The following is a 21675-nucleotide window of genomic DNA, read 5'->3' as shown; positions in this document are numbered from 1 at the left end:
TCCTCTGGTCGTGTGCTGGCCATCTGACTCACCTCAGTGCCATAGGACATACTGACACATAAACACACACACACACACAATTTAGCCTCCTGTATTTTTCCTCATTGCCACCTGCACTCACCTTTCCATTTATCCATCCAGTTGTACATCTGTTTTAGTAGTGAGTAAAAACATTTTTTAGCATAAATGTCTCTTGAATTTAATTTTACTTCAAGTCACAGATAGTATGCTGTTGTCATTAGCATATTTCACTTTTTTGTTTTCTGTGTCTGTGTGTGTGTGTGTGTGTGTGCGCATTTGTGTGTGTATATTTTTCCATGTTTCTGTGCAGGTAAGCAGGTTATCCACCCAGGGCAGATCCAGGTTGTACAGGAGGAGTTCTCCCCCAGTCCAGAGAGGGTCCAGTGGGCCAAAGAGCTCATTGCTGCTTTTGACCAACACCAAAAGGAGGGAAAGGTAGTCTTAATATATTCTGCCCAAAAAGTTAAAAAGAAAAGAATAAAACAAAGTATTTTAAATCTCTTTCATGTCGATGTTTTGATCTGAAATTGCTAACAATAGACGGTCATTGCTGAGAAAATTCACGAAGCCCAAATTTTATACCAAAATGGAGTCGTATATCAGAACGTGATGGTCATATGGTCGTATCATTCATCATTCACCTAGAATCGTGGCTGCAAATGATAAAATAAACAGAAGTGAAAAGGGAACACTGCCCACTGCTCTTTCTCAGTATAGTTTGTTAGCGTTTGTCCTGGTGGTTCACTAGATATTTGCTTCTGTAAACTTTATTTAGTCATTTAGATGTCACTTTAATTCTTAAACAGAACAGTTTTTTTCCAAATCACTTAACGTAAAGTGACGCTCGATCGTTTGTGCACCCTCTCACACAGTTCCAGAGAATACATACTGTACACCCCTGGGTGACTCTCAGAGCCAATTAAGTGTACAATATTATTGTTCCTAATTTAGTGCATGGCTGGATCCTGTGTGTTGAGCTCTGTGGGCTATCTGCTGAGGTAATACACAATCTGCCCACACCTCTCTCCCTGCCAGTGCTGCTCCTACTAAGCATCGCCCGAGGGATTCATATCCTACCCGTCCCTCTGCCGCGGTGTGTGTGTGTGTGTGTGTGTGTGTGCGAGAGAGTGAGGCTGAACAGTGAGCAGGGTCAGTCCCTTTGTCTTACAGCACGACAGGTGCTTGTTTATCATCATTCTCACCTCCAGCAATTTTTTTCTGACTTAAACTTTCTTGACCTTTTCAAAGTAATATTTTAGTCTGGTAATACATCTTTACCAGATGTATTATTTCCAGTTTATTTTTCTTCTGCAGCATCCTGTTTGCTATACTAAATTACTAGTAATTTAGTAGTACTATTTGCTATGCATTAAAAATAGCATTTAGAGTGTAAAAAAAATACATAATGTACTTCCTGCGTCTGTAAAGGCTCGCCTTCTTCTGAGGACATTTTAAAGTGCACTGACTGGATGTTTATTCTAATGTTTCTCTTCCTGTTCTCACCTCTATTGTAAACCTGCTCAGGGTGCGTTCACTTTCCGTGGCAGCATGATTGACATGCCCTCGGTGAAGCAGGCACAGAACATCATAACACTATCCGTCGTGGTGCCAGAGGAATAACGGGACTGGTGGGAAGAAACTGGAGGAAGCGTGAACTGAACCCTGACAGGAAAGGTCAAAGGCGACTGGAAACGTTGCAGGCTTCACGATGAAAACAGCGCTTTCACTTTCCACTGACATAAGTTGGAAATTGTGGTTTAAATTTAAGGTTTTGATCATTTTTGAAATGTTTTAATTAAATTTGTTTGAGTGTCGTAGTAATCACAGGGAAGATGTGGTATTCAAGTGTAGACTCACTTTCTGTTTGAAATGGACCTTCGGTTGTTCTCATCTACATGAAATTATGTAGCGAGCAGCAACAGCAGATAGCTGAATCTCGAAGTGTCGAGGATTTGTGCCCTGTGTGGGCACTTTCTTGGCACACTCTGCAGTGTGTGCCCCATCATGTCACTCTCCAGTTTGTGCGACCGCGCCTTCCATCTCTTGTAGGTCATGATGAATGCTCCCCCATCTTCATGGTCCAGGCAGCTGGGCAAAAGGGTAAACAAACACAACAAGCCACTGTTGTGGATCTATTCATTAGGCACCAGCCTTCCAGTCAGGCCTCAGCCCCCTGCCCCTGCCCAGGGCCTTACTCACAAAACATCAAAGTCTTGTTGGCTTAAAAAAAAAAAAAAAAAAAAAAAAACACACACAAATGGAAGTGCGTAAACTCACAATTTAGCTTTTTTTGTGTCAGTCTCCTTAGTAAGGACACGCTGCTCACTCTGTGGCAGCTGTGAGCCTTGATGAGGAAGGCGTGTGGCGTCAAACACACCATGACCTATACGAAAAGTAAACACTGCATACATACACATGCTGTGGCAGTGTTCTTTACCTGATCTCTCATTAGAGATAAGACTTCTTCTTCGTCTTCTGCTATCCATGGTTTTGAATGGTCACTCTTATTAAAAAAAACAAAACAAACAAAAAAAAACTCCTTAACAAGTTCAGTAAAGTCCTTTGTTGCGATGTCACAAATAAAGTAGAGTGGGGCTCCTGTGACTTGCAGAGACAGTGAAGTGGGTGTGATGTTAGAGTGAGACAGATTAGTGGCCGTGTTGTTCCAGCAGACCAGGACCGAGGCTTTGTCTCTCTGACTGTGGATGGGAGGATAATTGGGGGGGTGTTGAATGGTTAATAGTGCCATTGGTGACCATGGTAATGAAAGGCACCACACCTCCCCTAACCCATCTCATCCACTCATCTCTCTCTCTCTCTCTCTCTCTCTCTCTCTCTCGTACTGTATGAGCTATTGTGTCTGGGGCAGGACTGTGGTCTGTGCCAGGCCAGGCCAGACAAAAAGATCGAAGCCGCTCCTGCGCCCAGCCAAAGACCCAAACAGTAAGCTGTCTCTTTGGCATTTGGCCACATATTTCTCTCACCCCTGGCTCACTTTTTCTGTCGGGAAATCACATTCAGCTTGTTTGTTTGTTTTCAGCCACTCGAGCTTAGTGGACAAAACTGCTATTATGTATGACTTTCATTAAATAAATCAACAACATCATTTGGGTAGAGCCATCCTGTGCGGATCTGTAGATAGAAAAATAGAAATGTTGAAGAACTCATAACTTAAACTTGGTCCACTTGAACGGTGTGATATTTAATGGAGATGTTTGTGAAAAGCCTGTGCTGATTGCCTGAGTCATAACATGTCTTATTTTTGTGCTGTGTCATTAAAACGGACACGGTGGATTTTAATTAAACTTTAAAACTTTCATGTGGACTTTTAAAACTTTGATTAATGGTAAGTTTGTTGCAGCTAAGTCCTGTTGCAGTTCAATCTGAAATGAATGCAGAAAAGGTTCCGTATTGAAAATTGACGTTGACTCGTGTGAATAAGTTTAAGGCAAGTCAGATGTGTCTTTTAATTGTTAAAACAGTTAAATACAAATAAAATGCTGTTCTCAAAGATGATTGTTTCACTTTCTTGTTTGATTTCATGTTTGATAATCAGTTTTGCCTCCATCAGTTTAAATTAAGGAAAGCAGCCAGTTTCTGCGTGGGTTCACTTGGATCTTTTTCTTCACATTGATGAATTATAACATTTAATGCTTTGAAATGTAATTTTTTCCCTCCCAAATGTTTAATAAAGCAGCTTCAACTGTTCCTATTGAGTGAAACTGCATAATAGCCTAGAGAAAATCCTTCTTACACACATGGCTGTGAACATCCAGCACTCAGACTTCAACAGAGGCTCACCAGGTGACTTTAGTGGTGAAAGAGGCCAGTCTGACGGGACAAGTCGGCTTTTTCCAAGCTGCTCTGCACCAACAGGTGTCCCCACAGACAGGAAGGAAGAACTCTAAGCAGAGGAAGCAGCACAGGGCATCATGCAGGGACAAAGCAAAAAGGGCAACTCTTCTGAGGATGATCAGGAAATTATTTGGCCGTGTTTAACAAAACACAACATCCACTGTGGGTGTTTGTGTGCCACATTTTTCTTTTCTTCCCCCCCCTATCCATTAATCCTGTTTGTGTGTGTGATATTCCACTAACATCCACCCTGTCTCAGCCCCCACCCCCATTAAAAGTGAGACAAACTATGTCCTTTGGCCTTTATGGAGCTCCTTCAGCTCAGCTCTCATTGCACCTTGACGACTTTGCAGTTCAGTAATTTGGAAATGAAAAAGCAAAAGATGTCAGTGACATCTTTGTTGATTATTGGAATGCATCCCTGTCTGCCTCCGCTGTGTAATTCTACATGACATTTCTATTATGTGTGGAACTGATATAATCTCCTCAGTCCGCTCGGCGCTTTTATTTAAATACATCTCTCCGGTATTCCCTCAGAGAGTAAATTACAATTAACACGATTATAACCTCACAAAATTGTGACGGGAATCAATTAGGCTGCGAGCAGTATTTCATAGCCCGGTAATATGTTGGTCGAGATTGCTTTCATAAATTATGAGAGACAGCGCAGGCGGAGAAAATGCATATATGCAAAACACTGTCAGAGGAAAATTAAAACGAAATGTTTTACATATTTTTCCATTAATCTAAATGGGACCCGTGTGGCAAAGATGGTTTTATTCTAATTCCCCGCCCGGGGATGCCCAAATAATGACTTGATGTTTTAATAGACTTCTAATGACAATATATGACAAAGTAATTGCAGCAAAAGATTATTCTAAAGCAATAAAATACGTCGTTATTGTAGCTGTGGCTCAGTTTGAGAAGTGTAAACCTATTAGGTAAAATGGCTTAAAATCTAACGTGTGCAGAGCTCATCAACATAAAACATTTAGTTTAAGCTTATTAACTCTGTTTCAATATTTGGACGATATTGTTTAAATAAATTAGAAGATTTTCTTACAGGCCATAACAGGCCATCTTTCATTACAACCCGTTGTTAATTTTCAGGATATCACAGCCCTCAGGCAGACAACGGTGTTTTTTCCTATCAATTATTCCTTTTCTAAAATATTAATAAAAATACTTTAAATTAAAAAGAAGTTAGTTCTTTTTCTTTCTCCTTAAATAAGCATTCTGGGACTGTGACTGAGATATAATTCAGCTGTAAGAAAACCGACTACATCTTTTTCTTTTCCTTTGGAAATGGAATTTAAAATAAATAATGTGGGATACTTTTTTCTACACCGACGTTATGACCACAGACTTAATTTCTTCAGTATTATCAGCTACTTTACTCTGACTGGAAACGGATGTGAGAGGAACATTTGTTTAACAGCAGTCAGTGTCTTCTTTTTGTTCGGTTTTTTTTACGCAGAGGCTTTTATTTCCCCACTGCTGACAGGCGCATGTCCAGCCTTTTTTTCCCCCAGTGCGTTTGCACGATATGAAATTGACTGCGGCCTGCCTGTCTGTCTGTGCTGCCTGAGTGATCTGGCACATGTGGACCATTACTAACTTCATTTGAGAAGACCTTTTGTCTGAATGTCCCCGTCAGCAAGGCAGTCAAAGGCGACGGAGAGACGTTGCAGGGAACAGCATCAGAAATGTTAAATCCCTTGTTTTTAAAAAAAAAAAAAAAAAAGAAAAAAGTTTTTTTTTCACTTTTATATTGTGATATTAATCTACTTGAGGCCGCCAATGAGTCTCTGAGCATCACGTTAAACCATATTAATTTTCACAACAAAATACATTTTATGCAATTATTGTTTCCCCTTTGCAGGTCAAATTTAGAAAATACTGCATTTACAACACCAGACAGGTATTGATGTTGTGGTGCTGTAGCTGCAGCCCACCTGCTGTAGGTCTGTTCTGAAAGTGATGGGTGGGGAGGCTGTCTCCATTTAATTTAAAGCCACCGAACTGGTCCAGGCCTCTCGGAGGCCCATCGTGCTTCTTGCAGAGTTAATTTTGGAGGTCCGTTTCCTTTAAAGTCCAGGCTGCCCCGCGGTGTGTTCACCTGTCTGGTTACAATGGTCTGCAAAAGGTAAAAGGAATTGAATGTAGCCTCTTAACAGAGCAGGTTTCAGGCCTATCTTAACCTCAGAGGTGTTACCTCCAATGCAAAGTAGGATGCAGGCCTGCTCTGTCCCACAAAAGGATAGTTCAATTCCGGTCAGGTTATTTAATAATAATAAAAAGAAGAGGTAAAATATTATTAGGTGACTTTACCTTCCTTCACAGCCCTCCTCTTGGCCTGACTCCCCCCAGACTCCCTTCTCCTTAACGGGCTCAGATCAAAGGCTGACCGGCCCCGGCGGAGACCACTAAAATCCGCCCGCTTTGTCTGCTGTTGCCAGGAGTGAGGAAGGGTGTCGGGGTGGAGGACGAGGAGGAAGGGGGAGGAGGGGGAGGAGGGTTGGCATGGTAATGAGAGTCGTTACAGAGCGACAAAAAGTCTGCAACTTTTTCGGCTTTTTTTTTATACCTCAAGTGTCCATCTGTCGTCAGCTGCGACTCTTTCAAGTTTCCTCTAAACGTCTAAACGAGTTCATCCTCACTGCAGTACAAACGCACGATTTTATCTCTGCTTTATTCCCTCAGCGGCTTATTTACATGTTAAGGTTAGAGTACAAACAATAACCTGCCATGTATGTCTCAACTGAGGTGGGATGGATGTCTTAGGCCTGTTCTGACCTTATCCACACGCGCGTTTCTGCCACATATTCAACATTAACGTCCCAAACTTCATGTTTTACATGAGGGAGCCACAGACGAGCTCGTGGATCTTATTTGTTTGTTTGTTTGTTGTTTTTGTTGTTGTCCCAGAACGCACCAGACAAGACAGACCAATAGAAAGTTTACTTGTCCGACACAGACAGTTTAAAGGAGAGAAAAAAAGTCTCAGCACCTCATAAAATGAGCAGGTCTGTGGTCATGCAGACATGAGCGGAGATCAAATCTCACGCCTGCCTCTAAAAGCTAATTAGGCAGTGAAATGTGAAGCCGAAGTCAAGTGATTGATGGGTTGCATATCTTTATCCTGTTGAAAATGTGATTAAACCAAATTCTCAGGCAGGCAGAAATATTCGGCCAAGAGGCTTTGTAACTTTCCAGACAGATGTGAGGAACGTGTGTGCGCACTGAGACTCGGCCGTCCCTCTCATCCCACTCTGCTCCGTCTCTTTGTTCTTCCCTGTTTACCTGGACGCTGTCGCTGTCTGAAGATGTTCTGTAAACGCTTCCACAGTGGCTTCACGGAACCTTGCAATTTTATTTCTTTGTTTATTGTTTCTTTTCCGTTCACAGACGTTGTGTTTGAGCAACATGGTGCGAAACACCGGCTGACTTTGTGGGGACGCTCGGAACTTTTGATACAGTGAATTACTGTTGAATAAAACGATGTCTCAACATCAGGTTTCAGGCTTCCAAAAAAATTTGCATCCAAATATTAAAGTCATGCTTTTACTTCTTTAACTTCTGGCCCGTAATTTATCTCGTAAAAGCTGCGAAACTCTCTCTTTTACACATTTAAGAGATGATAAAGCTGAAAGGAAACATCGATGCGAATCCGGTGATAATTCCCCACGTCTCTGCACAATCGAAAACCAAGCCTTTGATCTGCACTCGTCTTTCTCTCTCTCTCTCTCTCTCTCTCTCTCTCTGTCTGTCTGTCTGTGTGCCTTTGAGCAGGTGGAGGCCGCGCACCTGCACGCACAGCTGCGCGCACCTTGTTATTGCTGCCGCTGCTTGACGCACAGATGAGCGCAGCACACAGCCAAACAACACAATCCCGACAATATAAACCTCTCCAGTGCCACAGTGTTTCACGTCATGGAGGTACACCAAGACATGCACTATTTCTGCAAATGATTTTTTTTGGGGGGGGGGGGGCGTTTTTAAGTACTTTTCCATCTAAATAAAATAACAAATAAAATATCATTAACGTTGGATTTGTTTTATTAAATATTTTCCAAGCAAAAGAAGGATGTATAGCTCATATTCCAGCCGTGTTCCCGTCTATGTCTTGTTTGTCATGCTCCGGTCTCCAACATGACACCATCTAATCCAATTAAACACGATAACCCTGGACTCACGTATTATTCTCTTCTTTTTTTCTTTCAAGTTGCTGACAAGCACTCTTGGTTTTGTGTGAAAGAGAGAGTCAAGAGCCCTCTCTTAATCCCGAGCACGACTAGGAGTGATTGAAAAGTGAAAGAAACCCCTCATTGGTCCTCGAGCTTGATGGTGTTTTCTTTGTCCAGTACTCTTGCTTCTTGTTTAGTGCGGTCTTCATGCATGGCGGGCCATTACTTCAGGTCTTTATAGGTCTACACTGAGCTGGAGACAGCTACTATTTCGCATAAGAGGAGCCTCCACTTTATTGAAACATAATAAATAATCACAACTAATCTGTATTCATTAGCTTGTTAAATAGTTCAAACTTGTTGTAATCCAAGGAACACGCTAATTGGGATTTAAGAAACAATTATACTATTTTTGGTCATTTCAAATGCGCTTAATTATTCGTTTGTTTGAATAGTTTAAACAGATTAAGCCTGCGATTGTTATTATTTTTATTTATTTTTTTAAGTGACATATAGTCCTAAAATCGTATTTTGCGCAAAGTTTCAGCTGGAGCTTAATAAGCAATAGCGAGCAATCAAAATTCTTAAAATATATGAAATTAAAATTACAATTGGCATGTAGAGTTTTTTTTTTCTGTTCTTGTTAAAACTGTGGCAAATTGGTCATTTGAAAGTGTTTCTGAGGAAAAGCCCGAGCCGACACAACATATTGTAGGTGTTGCAAAATGACAGGTAATTGACATTAATCCGCTCTCTCTGAGACTCAGGGGGGATCTAAAGTAAATGGGGATACGGTTAATGAAGCACCACTTGCCCTTTGAATCTCGGTCACAGTGTGCGGCGGGGAAGTTTGGAGAAACTTCATTCGGTTGATATACTTCCCAGGAGTGCATCCTAAAATATGAAGAGGAGATCTCTAGCAATGACTGCGCCTCAAAGGTTTCGGAGAGGAAAAACTCGATCTTTTAGAATTTGGAGCAGATACAGCAACAAGGTCAGGGGACGATGAGTGTCTAACTTTTTAAGTGATGACTCAGGTTATTGTTCTCAGTTTATATGACATCTCCGTGGCGTTGAGAAATTGATGCTTGCCTAACTGGCTCTAATAAATCGCCATTACCAATAGCCAATTCAGTTTTCCTGCAGCCACGGGATTGTTATTATGCTTATTATAATTCATATTGGGAGTCTTCTCTATAGGAGCTGTGACAGACAGACAGAGGCCAGGTGGGAGAGGCAGTCTTTGAGCGTAAGGAGTCGCGCCTCTCCTCTCCATGCGCACGCCGCCCCGTGCTACAGGGGCCTGCGTAATGAGGGCACCTATGGGGCCCTCCTGGATGGAGAGGTGTCCTAACCTCGCCGCGGCCGGTCAAAATTGAGGCACCAACACCTGCACGTCACCCCTACTCCCCCCTGGCTCCCCCTCGGGCAGCGCCTGCCACAGCTCCCCCCATCACCGAGAGTTCATACTCCGCGCACAACTTTTTGACAACGATAATGATGTGCATGGTGATGCTGAAAATCTAAGGAGGGGCTGTAGTAGGGAAATAAGGACTCTGAGTGTTTGCAGAGGGGAGGGGCCCCTGCATTTTCTCCTCAGGAGCAATTCACTTATGATGGAAAAGCAGCACTCTGCAACCTCCCTCTGAAGAGATGAATACATAATCTGCTGGCTGGTCTTCTCACAATGCAGAGGAGAACAGGTTATATTTAAGTATTTATAGTATTTATTTAAAAAATAGAACAAAGTAAACAATGTCATTAAAACTAAGTAAATTTGTGTGTAAATGTAAACACTGCATATTTATAATAAGCACACACTGTGTTTTGATCACAGCCCTCTTGAGAGTCACAGCCTATGTTTTCAGGGTCTTGCCAAACTATCAGTCATGTTAATAAAATATCACCATCTCTCAAGGTTTAGTGTCACTAAGATGGATAAGCTTTTATAGTTTGTGAGATATACTGTCATTTACCATGGCAAGTGTCTGCGAAGGGCCAAAAGGTGCCTATCCCCAACAGAGCTGGCCTAATTATACAATTAGTCTTGTGATTGGGACAGTCCAGAGCTAAGTGTCCTGTGGGACAACCAGACACATTATGGCTGTCATCAGCATCTTCACAGCAAGTAAAATAGTTCAGCCTAATAGGTGTTTTGCTTATGTCCTGTTTTGTGTCTCTGTTTCTGTTTGCTATACTGAATATCTCAATTGCCAGTTTGGGTCAGACATCTTTTCTGCCACACAAAGCGAGGTAAGGAATGGAAAAGTGGATGGAAAAGCTGGACATCATTAATACCATAGGTCATCTTGGTTTTCAATCATTTATGTCCTAAGCCTCATCTGGGGCCTCGGCAGACCAACGCCACATCTCTTTTGAAGCCGTCGGTCAGATGGAGACCCCATAGCTCAATCTCATTGCCTATCCAGCCATATATCCGTTCTGGCTTATCCCTGTTCAGTTGGAAACATCAAGACACCACATTTTCTTCTGCCCATCCACAGCCATATCTGTCATTTCCAAACCCAAGCCTGTTAAAGAGTATGGGTGTGGGGCTTGTGATGTTTGGGATCCATGCAGTCACCTCCATGAAGTCAGAGGGAGGTCTTGGCTCTGCATGGTTGAGGAGGCAGTGGTGCCTCCACACTGGATACTTTCCTGCTAGTGCAGTGCCTTATCACATTGGATTAGAGCTCCTACAGGGAGACTGGAAGCTGAGGATGAATGGTAACCAATTTCACAAGTTTGGCCATGATGAAGCTATAGTGGCTCATCTATATGAAGACAGTCAGATGTTCATATACGAGCAGGAGTCCAGAGCTCAACTGCAGTTGGCATGGATGACTTGTCTTTTTGTCTTACTATAACTGATTCTTGAGTTCAGTCTGTTCATTCCCCTTCTCTCCTTACCTGTATGCAAACCCTCTTCCTTCTCTTGCCTCGCTTTTCTAAAGATGTCCCCGCTCCCCTCTCCCCAGCTGTGATAGAATGACTTCCCCCCTCTCTAAATGCTGACCTTTTCCACAATAAAACCAGATGCATTCAGGCCCAACCCTCTGATGTTGCAGGCGTGATAGTTCTGCACAAATCTGGTACTGATACCAATCTTTGCCCACAATGGAGAAAGTGATGGTAAGAAAGGAGAGGCAAAGGAAAGGGGGTGGATTAAAATGGTGGACTGGCACTATGCTTTTGAAATCATTTTGGTCAATCATAGATAGGTTTTTAAGATATGTTGAGTTGAAAAGGAAGGCAGATACATGGATTTAAATTTGATTAGTGAGGATCACAATGGTGAAAGTAATCCCTGACACATAAAGAATTCATCGGAGGCCTCTGTCTGCTATTTTTGTCCCAGGTCAGTTTCTAAGTATCAGCATGTCTTCAATAACAGTACGTGAAAAATAAGCAAGATTAAGGAGTTGAAACATTATTTTGACTTGAATGCAGTGCAGTATTTGTGGTGCTAATATCATTTTTCTGCTCATATACTTAAAATAACTGCAGCAGATTTAGAGTCATACAGGATGTGCCAGAGATGAAGCTGTTTCCTTTAGTTTCGGCTAAAGTAGCTTGTAAGCAGTATCATCCCTGGGTACAAATCAAAATATCCTACACTAAAAAGTCCATCTGCTTCTCTTTGACAGAGTATATCGTTCACCATTTCCCTCCACCCTGGTCAGCCCTAGTTTCCAAGTACACTGAAGCCTACATCCTGCATTTAGAGGCTTTTAGGAAAGCCCTGTCATTCAGTAAGAGACTACTGGGGCAGCATGCTCACGCTTATCTGCACTTTAGTTTCTACTTTCTGGCCGGTGGGCTATATAAGGGCCAGATAGCAGGGCCTGGCTCATGCGGTTGTCCGTGGACGACCTTGCTCTCCTCACCTACTGCCTTGGAGTGGCTCCCAGTCCTGGGATGGGGCTTTGGACCAGCACCAAGTCTCTACCCCCACAGATGTTACTGAGCCACCAGATATTATGTCAGTTTCTGAGTGATGCATCATCCTCTTCTGAATAGCAGTGCATGACTGTAAAGTAGCCGGGATACACGTGACAGTATAGAAAATCAGTTGAGTAAAGATTTATTTCCAGTGTTATAATTATGGCTCCACTGGTGCTGCACTGATCTGTCATGTCACTGAACTCATAAGGGCGTTTGGTTTTTTGAGAGGTTGCTCTGTATGAGCAACAAGAAAATAATTATCTGAATGTGTGTAATTTAAAGTTGGTGCAAAAAAAATTTTTTTCTATTTATTTAAACAATGAAAAGTCACATTATGACTTAAATTAAGCCTATCATTTCCATGTGCTTTTGCAAGTTTGTGCACACACAGAGGCCTTATGCCATATGGCACAGCCTGGTGCATGGCACCTGCTATGGGAATTTTCCAAATAATCTCTTTTCATTTATTTCTGAGCAATAAGCAGCAATAAGCAATGAGCAAAATCTTTTCTGTTTTAATATATTTGATTCTTTTTCTTCTTCTTCTTTTTTAAATTATTCTTTTTCTCTTTTTTGTCTGTTTATTCACATTTAAACACAAGTTAATTCCATAATTGTTTATCCTTGCACATGCACAGAAATATTTTGGAATAAAACAGCTTTCAGTCATGCTTTGAGCCATATGAAACAGTCTAACGCGTGCTTTATGAAACTTCAGGGAATAAAACAAGAAAAGTACTTGAAATGATGTTTCTTAAACAGAGGAACCGTGGCAGGTTGCTGTGACTGCTGACATTCTGTCTTAGTGGCACTTAGCTGGAGATGGAAGGAGAGAAACAACTCTGTTTAAATGTCAGAGAAAAAAATAGACCAATTTCCCTCAGCAACATACAGTGTACTATGCAGGTTATGATTATGTTTAATTGTAGAGGCGCCTAGCAAGACACCACTATACTTTTAGGTTGCTCTAGGCCAAGCCTGTGAAAGAAAAAAAAGCATATTTTTGTCATTAAAAATACAAAAATCGTGATGTGCTCATCGGGTAATTGATTTAATGAAGTTCCTGTGAAAGTAAACCTAAGCACAGGTCAGTTGAGTGACCCCCCGGCGTGCCCACTGTCAGATGTTTAACTCTCGCACTCCTTTGGGAAAGACATCGGGGCTAATAGGTGAAACCACAGCTGCTGAAGCTGGGCTGGAGATGAGCGACATTCCCCCTGTAGTCCGCCAGTCCGAGTGTAAAACCCCACAAACAATTCAGACTTTCCTCCAGATTCCACCATCCGCGAATCAGGAAGAGTCCTTATCCTTAAAAAAAAAAAAAAAAGTTTTGAGTCGCTCCTTTAACTTGCTGCCGAGTTGTCTCCCTGCAGACTGGAGTTCATGCAGGCTACTGTAAAAGCCCACAGTGACTGTTCGCAGGGCGGAATAAAAGCTGAGTGTGTGCGCTTGCTTCTCTTGGAAGGAAAAGGGGGGGGGGACATCAGGTCCGAAGGCAGCCTCGGAGTCCACTATCTGGAGTGAAGCAAGCGGAATGCGTTGTTTTCTGACTTGATCATGAAACTTAAAGATAGCAGGCAGGTAGGGAGCTTGGAAAAAGTTGGCAAAATGCCTGGATGGCAAATATGTGTGAGTTAAAGCTGCGTGCTTGTGAGAAAGAGAGAATCTGACGAGCGGAGGTTTCACACTGTGACAAAGTTTAGACTGGGGCAGACAAACAGGTGTGTAAAGACGCACTTTAATGTTCGTGATTGGACATTACATGGGTTTGGAGTTTACGATCATTTTGTGAAACATAACATCACTGAATTTCACAGCAAAGTCTGACCTTAAAATTCTTCCTTCTTGGGGATTTACGCAGTGCGTTCAAAGGTTCAGGTGAAGCGGCAATAAAAATGTGAGCCGGATTTCTTAATTACTCACATAAGGCAACATAAAAATGGAGGGAATTTCTCCCCCCATTGGACCACAACTCATATTTGGGTACATGTGGATATTTGCCCACACTCTGTTTATTATTTACTTCCGTTTATCACTGAATTCTTCTCTTTCGCTTTTCATATTTAGAAACGAGAGAAATGTGATTTCATTTTGCAGCTCAGCGAAGGCGGAACAAAGCTGTCACAAGGTGCTGCTGTTCTGCTATATTTCATTTCTGTATGTCCGTGTGTGTGTGTGTGTGTGTGTGTGTGTGTTTGTGGGGAGGGGGGGTGCTGGTTGTTTATCCACACCTGCTTTCTTGTTCACAAGATTTAAAACCAAAGTTAGAAATAATATTAATTAAATAAAATGCCCCCCCCCTTTCTTTTCTTTCTCTCCAGATAAACTGAACATCAAGGTGAGCCAATAAACGCGCTGCCGTTTCAGGCGCAGGTGCTCGGTTCAAATGACCTGCATTTTCATCTGAGCCTCTTAACTTTTGTGACCAAAATGATCACTTCACAAGCCATTTTCGTGCGTATTGTGCCAACAGTATTCAGGAGATGGATAATGCTTGTAAAGTCTGACAAGACGGCATTTGTTTTGGTTCTACGCTCGTCTGAGAAATTATCATTCAACCCCTTTAAAGGGCGCAATTGAGAGGCAGCAGCGTTTTCACTGCGACTTTTTGCTTTGTCCTCTCTAAAGTGGCGTCTGCATGTCTGACTCTGCCAGTTACTGATTTGCAGGCAGTATGTAAAGGTGGCCCATGTAAGTGATTTCCACGGGCATCACACTAAAGGAGAACAAATCGCTGACAAAGGAGCGCCTTTCCCATTCAGCAGCGTCGTTAGGACAACCAAAAAGTATTTCTCAGATAATAAGTTCTACTTCAAAGCGTTTCTCACTGAAGGGTGACTGCTTCACTCCTTTTATTAAGTCTCCCTCCTTTTAATGCCGAAGGAACTGTCTCTGGTTATTTTTCATCGTGTTTATTTTGTAACATTCATTGAGCGCCTGTTTCCAAACGGGACGTACAAGAGCAGGCTGCTCCTCAGGCTCTTATCCCTATAAAAGTCCACGCACAACACAAGAGGAGGCCCACGAGTGCTTATTCTTAGAATGAAGCATATAAAGTGTTTTAAGAAATGCTTAGAGAACAGCTATAAAATTGATAAAGCCCTTTAAATATAACCAAACGTGTAGTTGTTACTTTTTTTCCCTAAAGGTCTCCCCGTGCTGCTGAAGTGTCTCTTTTCCTGGGCTGTAAAATGCGGTTAATATTTGAGATTATTTGAACTCAAGTGTTCATTAAATGTGTGTATTTTGTGGCTAAAGTCCCAACATCCTCCAGGCAGACTTGACTCAAGTGACTTAACTGTTGCGGTGTGGAAGCTCCGAATGATTTTCAGCCTGTGTGTGTGTTTTAACAAGGTTTCAGTTTTGTACTTTGCCCTTCGAATTTGTCAAATCCTCACCAGGCAGGTGTAGGCAGGGCGTCTGCAGCTCGTGTGTCAGCTACCTGCCAACGGTGGCACATTTCTGGAGATGGCGCACTCTGAGTTTTGATTATAGTTCATTTAGTGGCAGTTAGTGTTTTTCAACCAGACACATTCAAATGTGAGCGTCTCACTACCCAATTGCCATAGAAATCCTAACGCACCATGAAGACTGTCAAAGCGGCCAGTCTTCCTCTCAGAAGCTGCAGCCTTTGAAGTGGTGCAGGACTCGCGTTGGTCAATTTTAATTCTATAGACTGGACAGGCAACTCTTTGAAAGTGAGATTGTGAGTTTTAATGGAGGAAATAAGAGGGGGAACTTGTTTTATACACTCTATACAAGGCAATGCTTATTGTCAGAAATCTTTTATCTTTTATTTTTCCCATGAATGATTCATGCCACGGCTGCTTTGTGCTGTCACGCCTTTCAGAGGTAGCGCCATCAGGGGGCTATAAGTTTTCCCATTAGCTCAGTGATTAGTTTAAAGCAGCCTCCTTGGCCGTTAGGCTCCTTTCTGAGATAACTGGGGATATTTTATAGAAATGTTAAGATAGAAAGTGAACAGAGCTCCTTCTGCTTTTTTCATAAATGACGTTTTGTTGAATTTCACATGAAAAAAGGGAATTATTTGACAAAGAATGGAAAGCTTGCTAAAATATATTTTACAAAACGTGGCAATCTCACAATCACAAAAGTCCAAGTGAATTCCTGCGTAAGCACAGTGATTCTCTAATATCTAACACTCGTGACAGTTGTTGGTTTTTTTACTGTACACGTCCTGTTTTTTTTTTTTAATATTCATTTTTAGATTGAAATTTCTATTGTAAATGTAATTTTGAACATCGAGAGTCATAACTCTGTTAACATCTGTTTTTTTTTCTTTTTTTAATCCATCATGTCCAACGGCACCATGCACCTCAAAGAGAAAGACAGATCACTACAAAAGGCATGCGAGAGAGGGACTTTTCACATTACACAGCTTATTCAAGTAAATGTTCTCTTTTTTTTTTTTACAGACCACAATTAAAAATAAAAAAGTGAACAAAATATTAACATGAAAAAAAAAAAAAAAACATCAGCAGGGTACTATGCATCACCAAAACTGATATTATTTTTCTTTGGTGTTCCTGTAATTCCAGTACAACATTGATACCAGCAAATAAATTACAATGTACAAAACAACATTTTTTTTTTTTTTTTTTTTTTGGTAATTAAAACTACACAACATTCACAAAGCATCAGTACAATTACATATGTACAAATCCTGCAGGGCCAAAGCCTGTCAGTGTAGACATTTAGGGTCTCAAGGGACTTACTCGTACTCTTTAACGAGCATAACACTTGTGTATTTTGCATAAAATATAGTCTTAAATAGTTCTTAAATATTACAAAATTCCATCCAAACACATGTATTGTATAAATCTGAAAAGGTAAATGAGAAGCCTTAAGACACTCAGATGTTTGCCTCCTCCTTTTTTCTTTTTTCTTTATTGGTTTATCAAAGTTTGTACCACGTTTTAAAGAAATCACATGAAATAGTAACAATAAAAAGTCTCATCTTTTATGTCACGTCCATTAACGTTTGTCGCCATTTTTGGGGTGAACAATCAGTACCTCTGGTTTTCTTTAAACGTCTGGAATATGACAGTGATTGATAGCAGGCCAGTTATTAAACTGCAAGGGGATGATGGGAGGTCACATGAAAGATGTCACTTCGGCACACCAGTTGAGTCTAAAGTTATGCAGTTAATTAAACCCTTCATATTGCTCTTTTTTTAAAAATGATTTTAACAGCTCTGTTCAGAAACTGGCTCACTCCTTCTAATGAAGAAGGAAAGTTTGTTTTTTCTTTTAATTTCAGCTCTAACGTCAGTGTTAAATGTTTTATTTTGACAGTTTTGGTCTACATTTGAAGGGGGGGGGGTCAGGAGTGACCTCAGAGAAAGGCTTTGTCACGTTATTGGGCCTGCATTGGATTCGCTCTGATGCTGAATTATCTGCGTTTAGCACAGTGGTTAGAATAATAAAACAGTGAAAATAACTGATCAGTATCCCAAGCGCACGGGCCAACATGGATCTACGCACTCTTGACGGGTCAAGTAGGTGACAAGTTTGCCAGTCACGTGGTCGGAAACGGGAGCATCAGAGCATTGTCCTGGGGTCTGAATTTCTGAATGAGTCCTCATCGTCTGAATCTGACGTTGGCACGTCGCTGGAGGGGGTGTGTAGGTGGTTGGGTCCTCCGCTCCCCTGGCACACGTACCACTCGTTGAGATTGGTGACCTGAGGGGAGAGGTTCGCGGAGCGGTTCCTGTGCGGCTCGGAGTTGGGCGAGAGAGGGTCTCCAAGAGGGTTCGTGGAGGAAATGTAGGTGACGTTGGTGGAAGGGGGCGGCGGGGACTTGCAGTGCACTTTCATGTGCTTCCGCAGCGAGCTCGGGTGCGTGTAGGATTTGTCACAGCCGCGGACTTTGCAGTAGTAAGGCTTGTCACTGGTGTGGACATGAGAGTGCTTCTTCCGGTCGCTGCTGTTGGCGAATTTTCTGTCACAGCCGTCAAACTCGCACTTGAAAGGTTTCTCGCCTTGAATAAATGAGAGACAGATGCAGTCAGTGTCACGTGCAGCATTGTCATCGCCTTTTAAATAAACTGTCATGGTAAAGCCTCCTCGAGGGGCATTTACATTTCTACACACCTCAGCACATAAGAACGGAAAATTGACAAAAGTCCATAACTCCTGTAAGGTACTGAAGAACACCTCCTCCTCATGCCAACTTAAAATAAATACAACATTTGTCATTAAGTGCTCAGTGTAGGAGACTGGGCCTCTCCACTGGGGCTTCCTCTTCACCACAGCTTCCTCACTAAACATTTACTATACAGCCGCTACTCCACACCCACTTGTCCAAAGCTTTTTCCTGTGTGAACACGTGCAACATGCCTTAGGGCCTTCTGGTTACATGTATGTGTATGTGTGTGTGAGAGATGAGGGGGGGGGGGTCCAGACTCCAGAGACCACCAGGAGTCGTTCGTGTACAGTGTGGTGGTTATAACTCATCACATACACACAAAGTCACACTGAAACGGGAAAACGTGCATTTGTTTCAATTGTGGATTCGGGTGTGCAGTGCGAGTCTTCAGAATGCTAAACAATAAGAAGGTGATTCTCTAATGACTTGTTTTTGCTACATTGGTTATTTTTTTTCCCCCTGGGGATTTTGTGTAATTCACTGAGGCGCACAGAGGCCTTTGCATTGTGGCAAACGACCAAAAATGAAGCTCCTCTCTTAGCCAAAAGCACGACCCTCAGACTACGCGCAGCTTTTGAAGGGATCTCTCGTGAGTTGTGGAACATTGGGGAAAGTTAACCTACTGAGACTCGCTGTCTTGAACTTACAGCACAATGCTTTTCATCAGGACTTAGTTGTTTTACTTGGCATATCCGGATATGCACATTTTACTTCTGTATGTCGGTCCAGAGGTCACAGCCTAAAGCTCATGCTCCCGGTGGTTTACAGTAAACCACTACTTCAAACTAATGAATCTGGCACACGTTAAGATATCGTGAAACATGTCTATGCACTCCTCAATATATATACACCGAGCTTATGCATAAACGTCCTACGCTTGAGGATAATTACATTTACGCATGTTCTAGCGCTGTCCTGTATGTACGTAAGCACGTTTTCTGAATGATATGCTCTAATCCTCTCACGCCTACTGCAGGCATCTCGGAGAGTAAAAAAAAAAAAGTTTATATTTTAGAGAGGAAATGAAACACGTTTGCCCATCGTGCGAAGGCGTCATTGAATATAACTTTTTTTTTTTTACTCGCATGTTTGTGTGCGAAATTACGCGCGGTCGCATTGACCAGCCGTTTAGAATGTAGGCAGCTAGACAGGGTCAGTATTTTTCACACCGCGGCGTACAAGTTAGACACAAACAGACGTACTGACCTGTGTGAGTCCTCTTGTGAATCTTTAAATTTTCCGATCGAGCGAAGACTTTTCCACAGCCCGGGAAAGGACACGGGAAGGGCTTTTCTCCCGTATGAACTCGGATGTGATTTATCAGTTTGTACTTCGCTTTGAAAGCCTTTCCTTCCCGTGGACATTCCTCCCAAAAACAGACGTGGGTGCTCTGCTCCGGTCCCCCGACATGCTCCACGGTGACGTGGTTGACCAGTTCGTGCATGGTGCTGTAAGTTTTGGAGCACGGCTTTTTTTGATTTTGTTCCTGGTCAATCCACTTGCAGATTAGCTCTTGCTTTATGGGCTGCCGCATGTATCTTAAAAACGCCCCCGCCGCTCCGTGAGGAGCTGAAGCGATGTTCACATTGAGGTTCATGGAGTTGTAGCTGTGGAGAGAAGAGGGTCCATAGTGCTCTGGCCTGTGCCCGAAGTGCTCTGGCCTGCCGTAGATGTCCCCCGGTATACCCAAGCGCATCTGCCCATTGAGGGCATGGTGGTGGGCACCTGGGGACGCCTGGTCGTGAAGTCCAGTGAAAAGTGAATGGGCCCCACTTTCCGTGTGCCCATAAGCACCTGTTGGGGAGATGAACATGCCATGGTGATGAGGGGAGGAGGCGGAACTATGCTGGTCGCCAAGTGCATGCATAGCAGAGGCTGAGAGTTCTCTCCTGAGGATGAAGTCCCTGCTGCTTGAGTAGCCTGAGTGGGGGTGAGCCACGGGGAAACCAACTGTGGTCTGAGCAGAAGTGAAAGATGCCGCGGTCTGGGCTTCGGGATGGCTCTGAATGTGCTGAGATGGGCTAAGTTTGAGAGCATTTGTCTGTGCCATGTGCTCTGGTCCAAATGGAGTGAGTGCCACTCCGGGGTCGTTGCCCAGCTCCCCAGGGTGGAGGTGGGCATGGTGGGAGAGAGGGTGATGCCCCCCTAGCCCCGGGAAGCCTGTCATATTCTGATGAGGAAGGGGTTGAGTCGCTGCCAAATCCGCTAATCTTATCGCCGGATTCCTCTTGCTTAAAGGGGGTTCCATAACTACACTAACAAGTCCATCCGCACTCACCGCAATTGTTTTTTCACCACTCCACGCTCTCTAAAACATTAGGAAAATATGTATATAAGGGCTCTATAAGTTCTTTTGTCCGGCTTCTAACTCTGCTTGCTCCTTTTCCCACTCTGTCCTCAAGCGATTGGCAGAACATACAACAGTTGGAGGACGCAGTGGGGAATACAGTTTAGAAATGGCACTGCGGGTATTGGACGGATTTTGGTGACTGGCAGTTAGGAGAACGAAGCGATTGGCTGTCGTTCAGCGCAGGGGCTCAGCAGGGTTCCGCCCCCTCACTCTCTTTATCGCTGTTGACTCCAAAAAGTTGTACTCACAAAGTTACCAGCAGATCTGTTTGTGTGGCTTTCTGTTTACTGACGCCGGCGCATGTGGATGACCGAAATGTCACTTTATGTGATAAATGCAGCTTAGTTCATCTCTGCTTTGGTTTGTCCAAGTGTCCCTCTATTGATTTGATGACGCCATTGAAGAAATCATTAAAAAGCACGCTGCTGCTGGATGGATGTAATGTATGTAACTGGCGTAAGAGATGTGGCCAGTGTGCAGATGTGTAAAGAAGACAACAGTAACGGCGCAAAGTTGATTTATTTGGTATTTGCGTATTTTTTTTTATTTATCCAAAACATGTGACTCCTAAGACAAGACGTGGTTTCTCGTTAAAATATTAAAAAACGCTCCTCCGCACTGCATTGCTAAATCACACTATTTTCTTCCCCCCCAAAAATGAAACACAGGAAATAAAAAAGATAATTAAATAAACAAATTTAAAAACATCCGGTTTGCGTCTGGTTTGCTGTTTTTTCAGGTGTTGTTCACTTTACTCTCCCTGCAGCAGCTGTTACTCTGGATTGTGCATGAATATGATTTTTTTTTCTTGATATGCTGATAAAAATATTAATGCTACTGCACTTAAATAAAATGAAACTTTAAACGGAGTGTGGGGTTTGTGTAGTCTGCCATCCCAGTCAGATCACAATGTTTAAGTCAGGAAAACCATTAAAAATGTCATATTTGTTCAGACATTTTTTAATACTGCCTCAATAAAAAAAATCCCATTGTAATAATTTATTCTGATTTAAATATATTTGGCTGTAAGTTAAGTTAGCCATTAGAGTGAGTTTTAAACGTGCAACAGTAAAGGAAGACAAGGCTATTACACCGTAACCTTTTGATTTCAATGGATGTCTTGATATGTAGAAGGTGTCCTGTATTTT

General features: G+C 42.5%; 2 protein-coding genes across 2 annotated transcripts in view; one reads left to right on the top strand and one right to left on the bottom strand.

Annotated features, from left to right (window-relative positions):
- clybl (citrate lyase beta like) overlaps positions 1-3527 on the top strand; it is a 55925-nt gene extending 52398 nt beyond the window's left edge. The window contains exons 7-8 of the mRNA XM_046404184.1: positions 332-456; positions 1546-3527. Coding sequence (XP_046260140.1) covers positions 332-456; positions 1546-1641 — 221 coding nt within the window. The 3' untranslated portion in view covers positions 1642-3527. The remainder of the gene's footprint in view (positions 1-331; positions 457-1545) is intronic.
- Positions 3528-15924: 12397 nt separating this feature from the next.
- On the bottom strand, positions 15925-21030 carry zic5 (zic family member 5 (odd-paired homolog, Drosophila)). Its single transcript, XM_046405014.1, has 2 exons — positions 19384-21030; positions 15925-18010 (listed from the first exon to the last, which is right to left on the bottom strand). The coding sequence occupies exons 1-2, from the start codon at positions 20423-20425 to the stop codon at positions 17571-17573; spliced, it is 1482 nt and encodes a 493-aa protein (XP_046260970.1). The 5' UTR covers positions 20426-21030; the 3' UTR covers positions 15925-17570.
- Between the last annotated feature and the right edge of the window lie 645 nt (positions 21031-21675).

This window comes from Scatophagus argus, chromosome 11 (assembly GCF_020382885.2).
Source record: "Scatophagus argus isolate fScaArg1 chromosome 11, fScaArg1.pri, whole genome shotgun sequence".
Classification (NCBI taxonomy): domain Eukaryota; kingdom Metazoa; phylum Chordata; class Actinopteri; family Scatophagidae; genus Scatophagus; species Scatophagus argus.
This window is presented reverse-complemented; position numbering and strand designations above follow the sequence as displayed.

Excerpts from the sequence above, each read along its gene's own strand:
- zic5 (XM_046405014.1), bottom strand. The coding sequence starts at position 20,425 with ATGGAACCCCCTTTAAGCAAGAGGAATCCGGCGATAAGATTAGCGGAT. Across the intron at positions 18,011-19,383 it reads TCACAAGAGGACTCACACAG|GCGAGAAACCTTTCAAGTGC; the intron begins GTCAGTACGTCT and ends CATTTATTCAAG.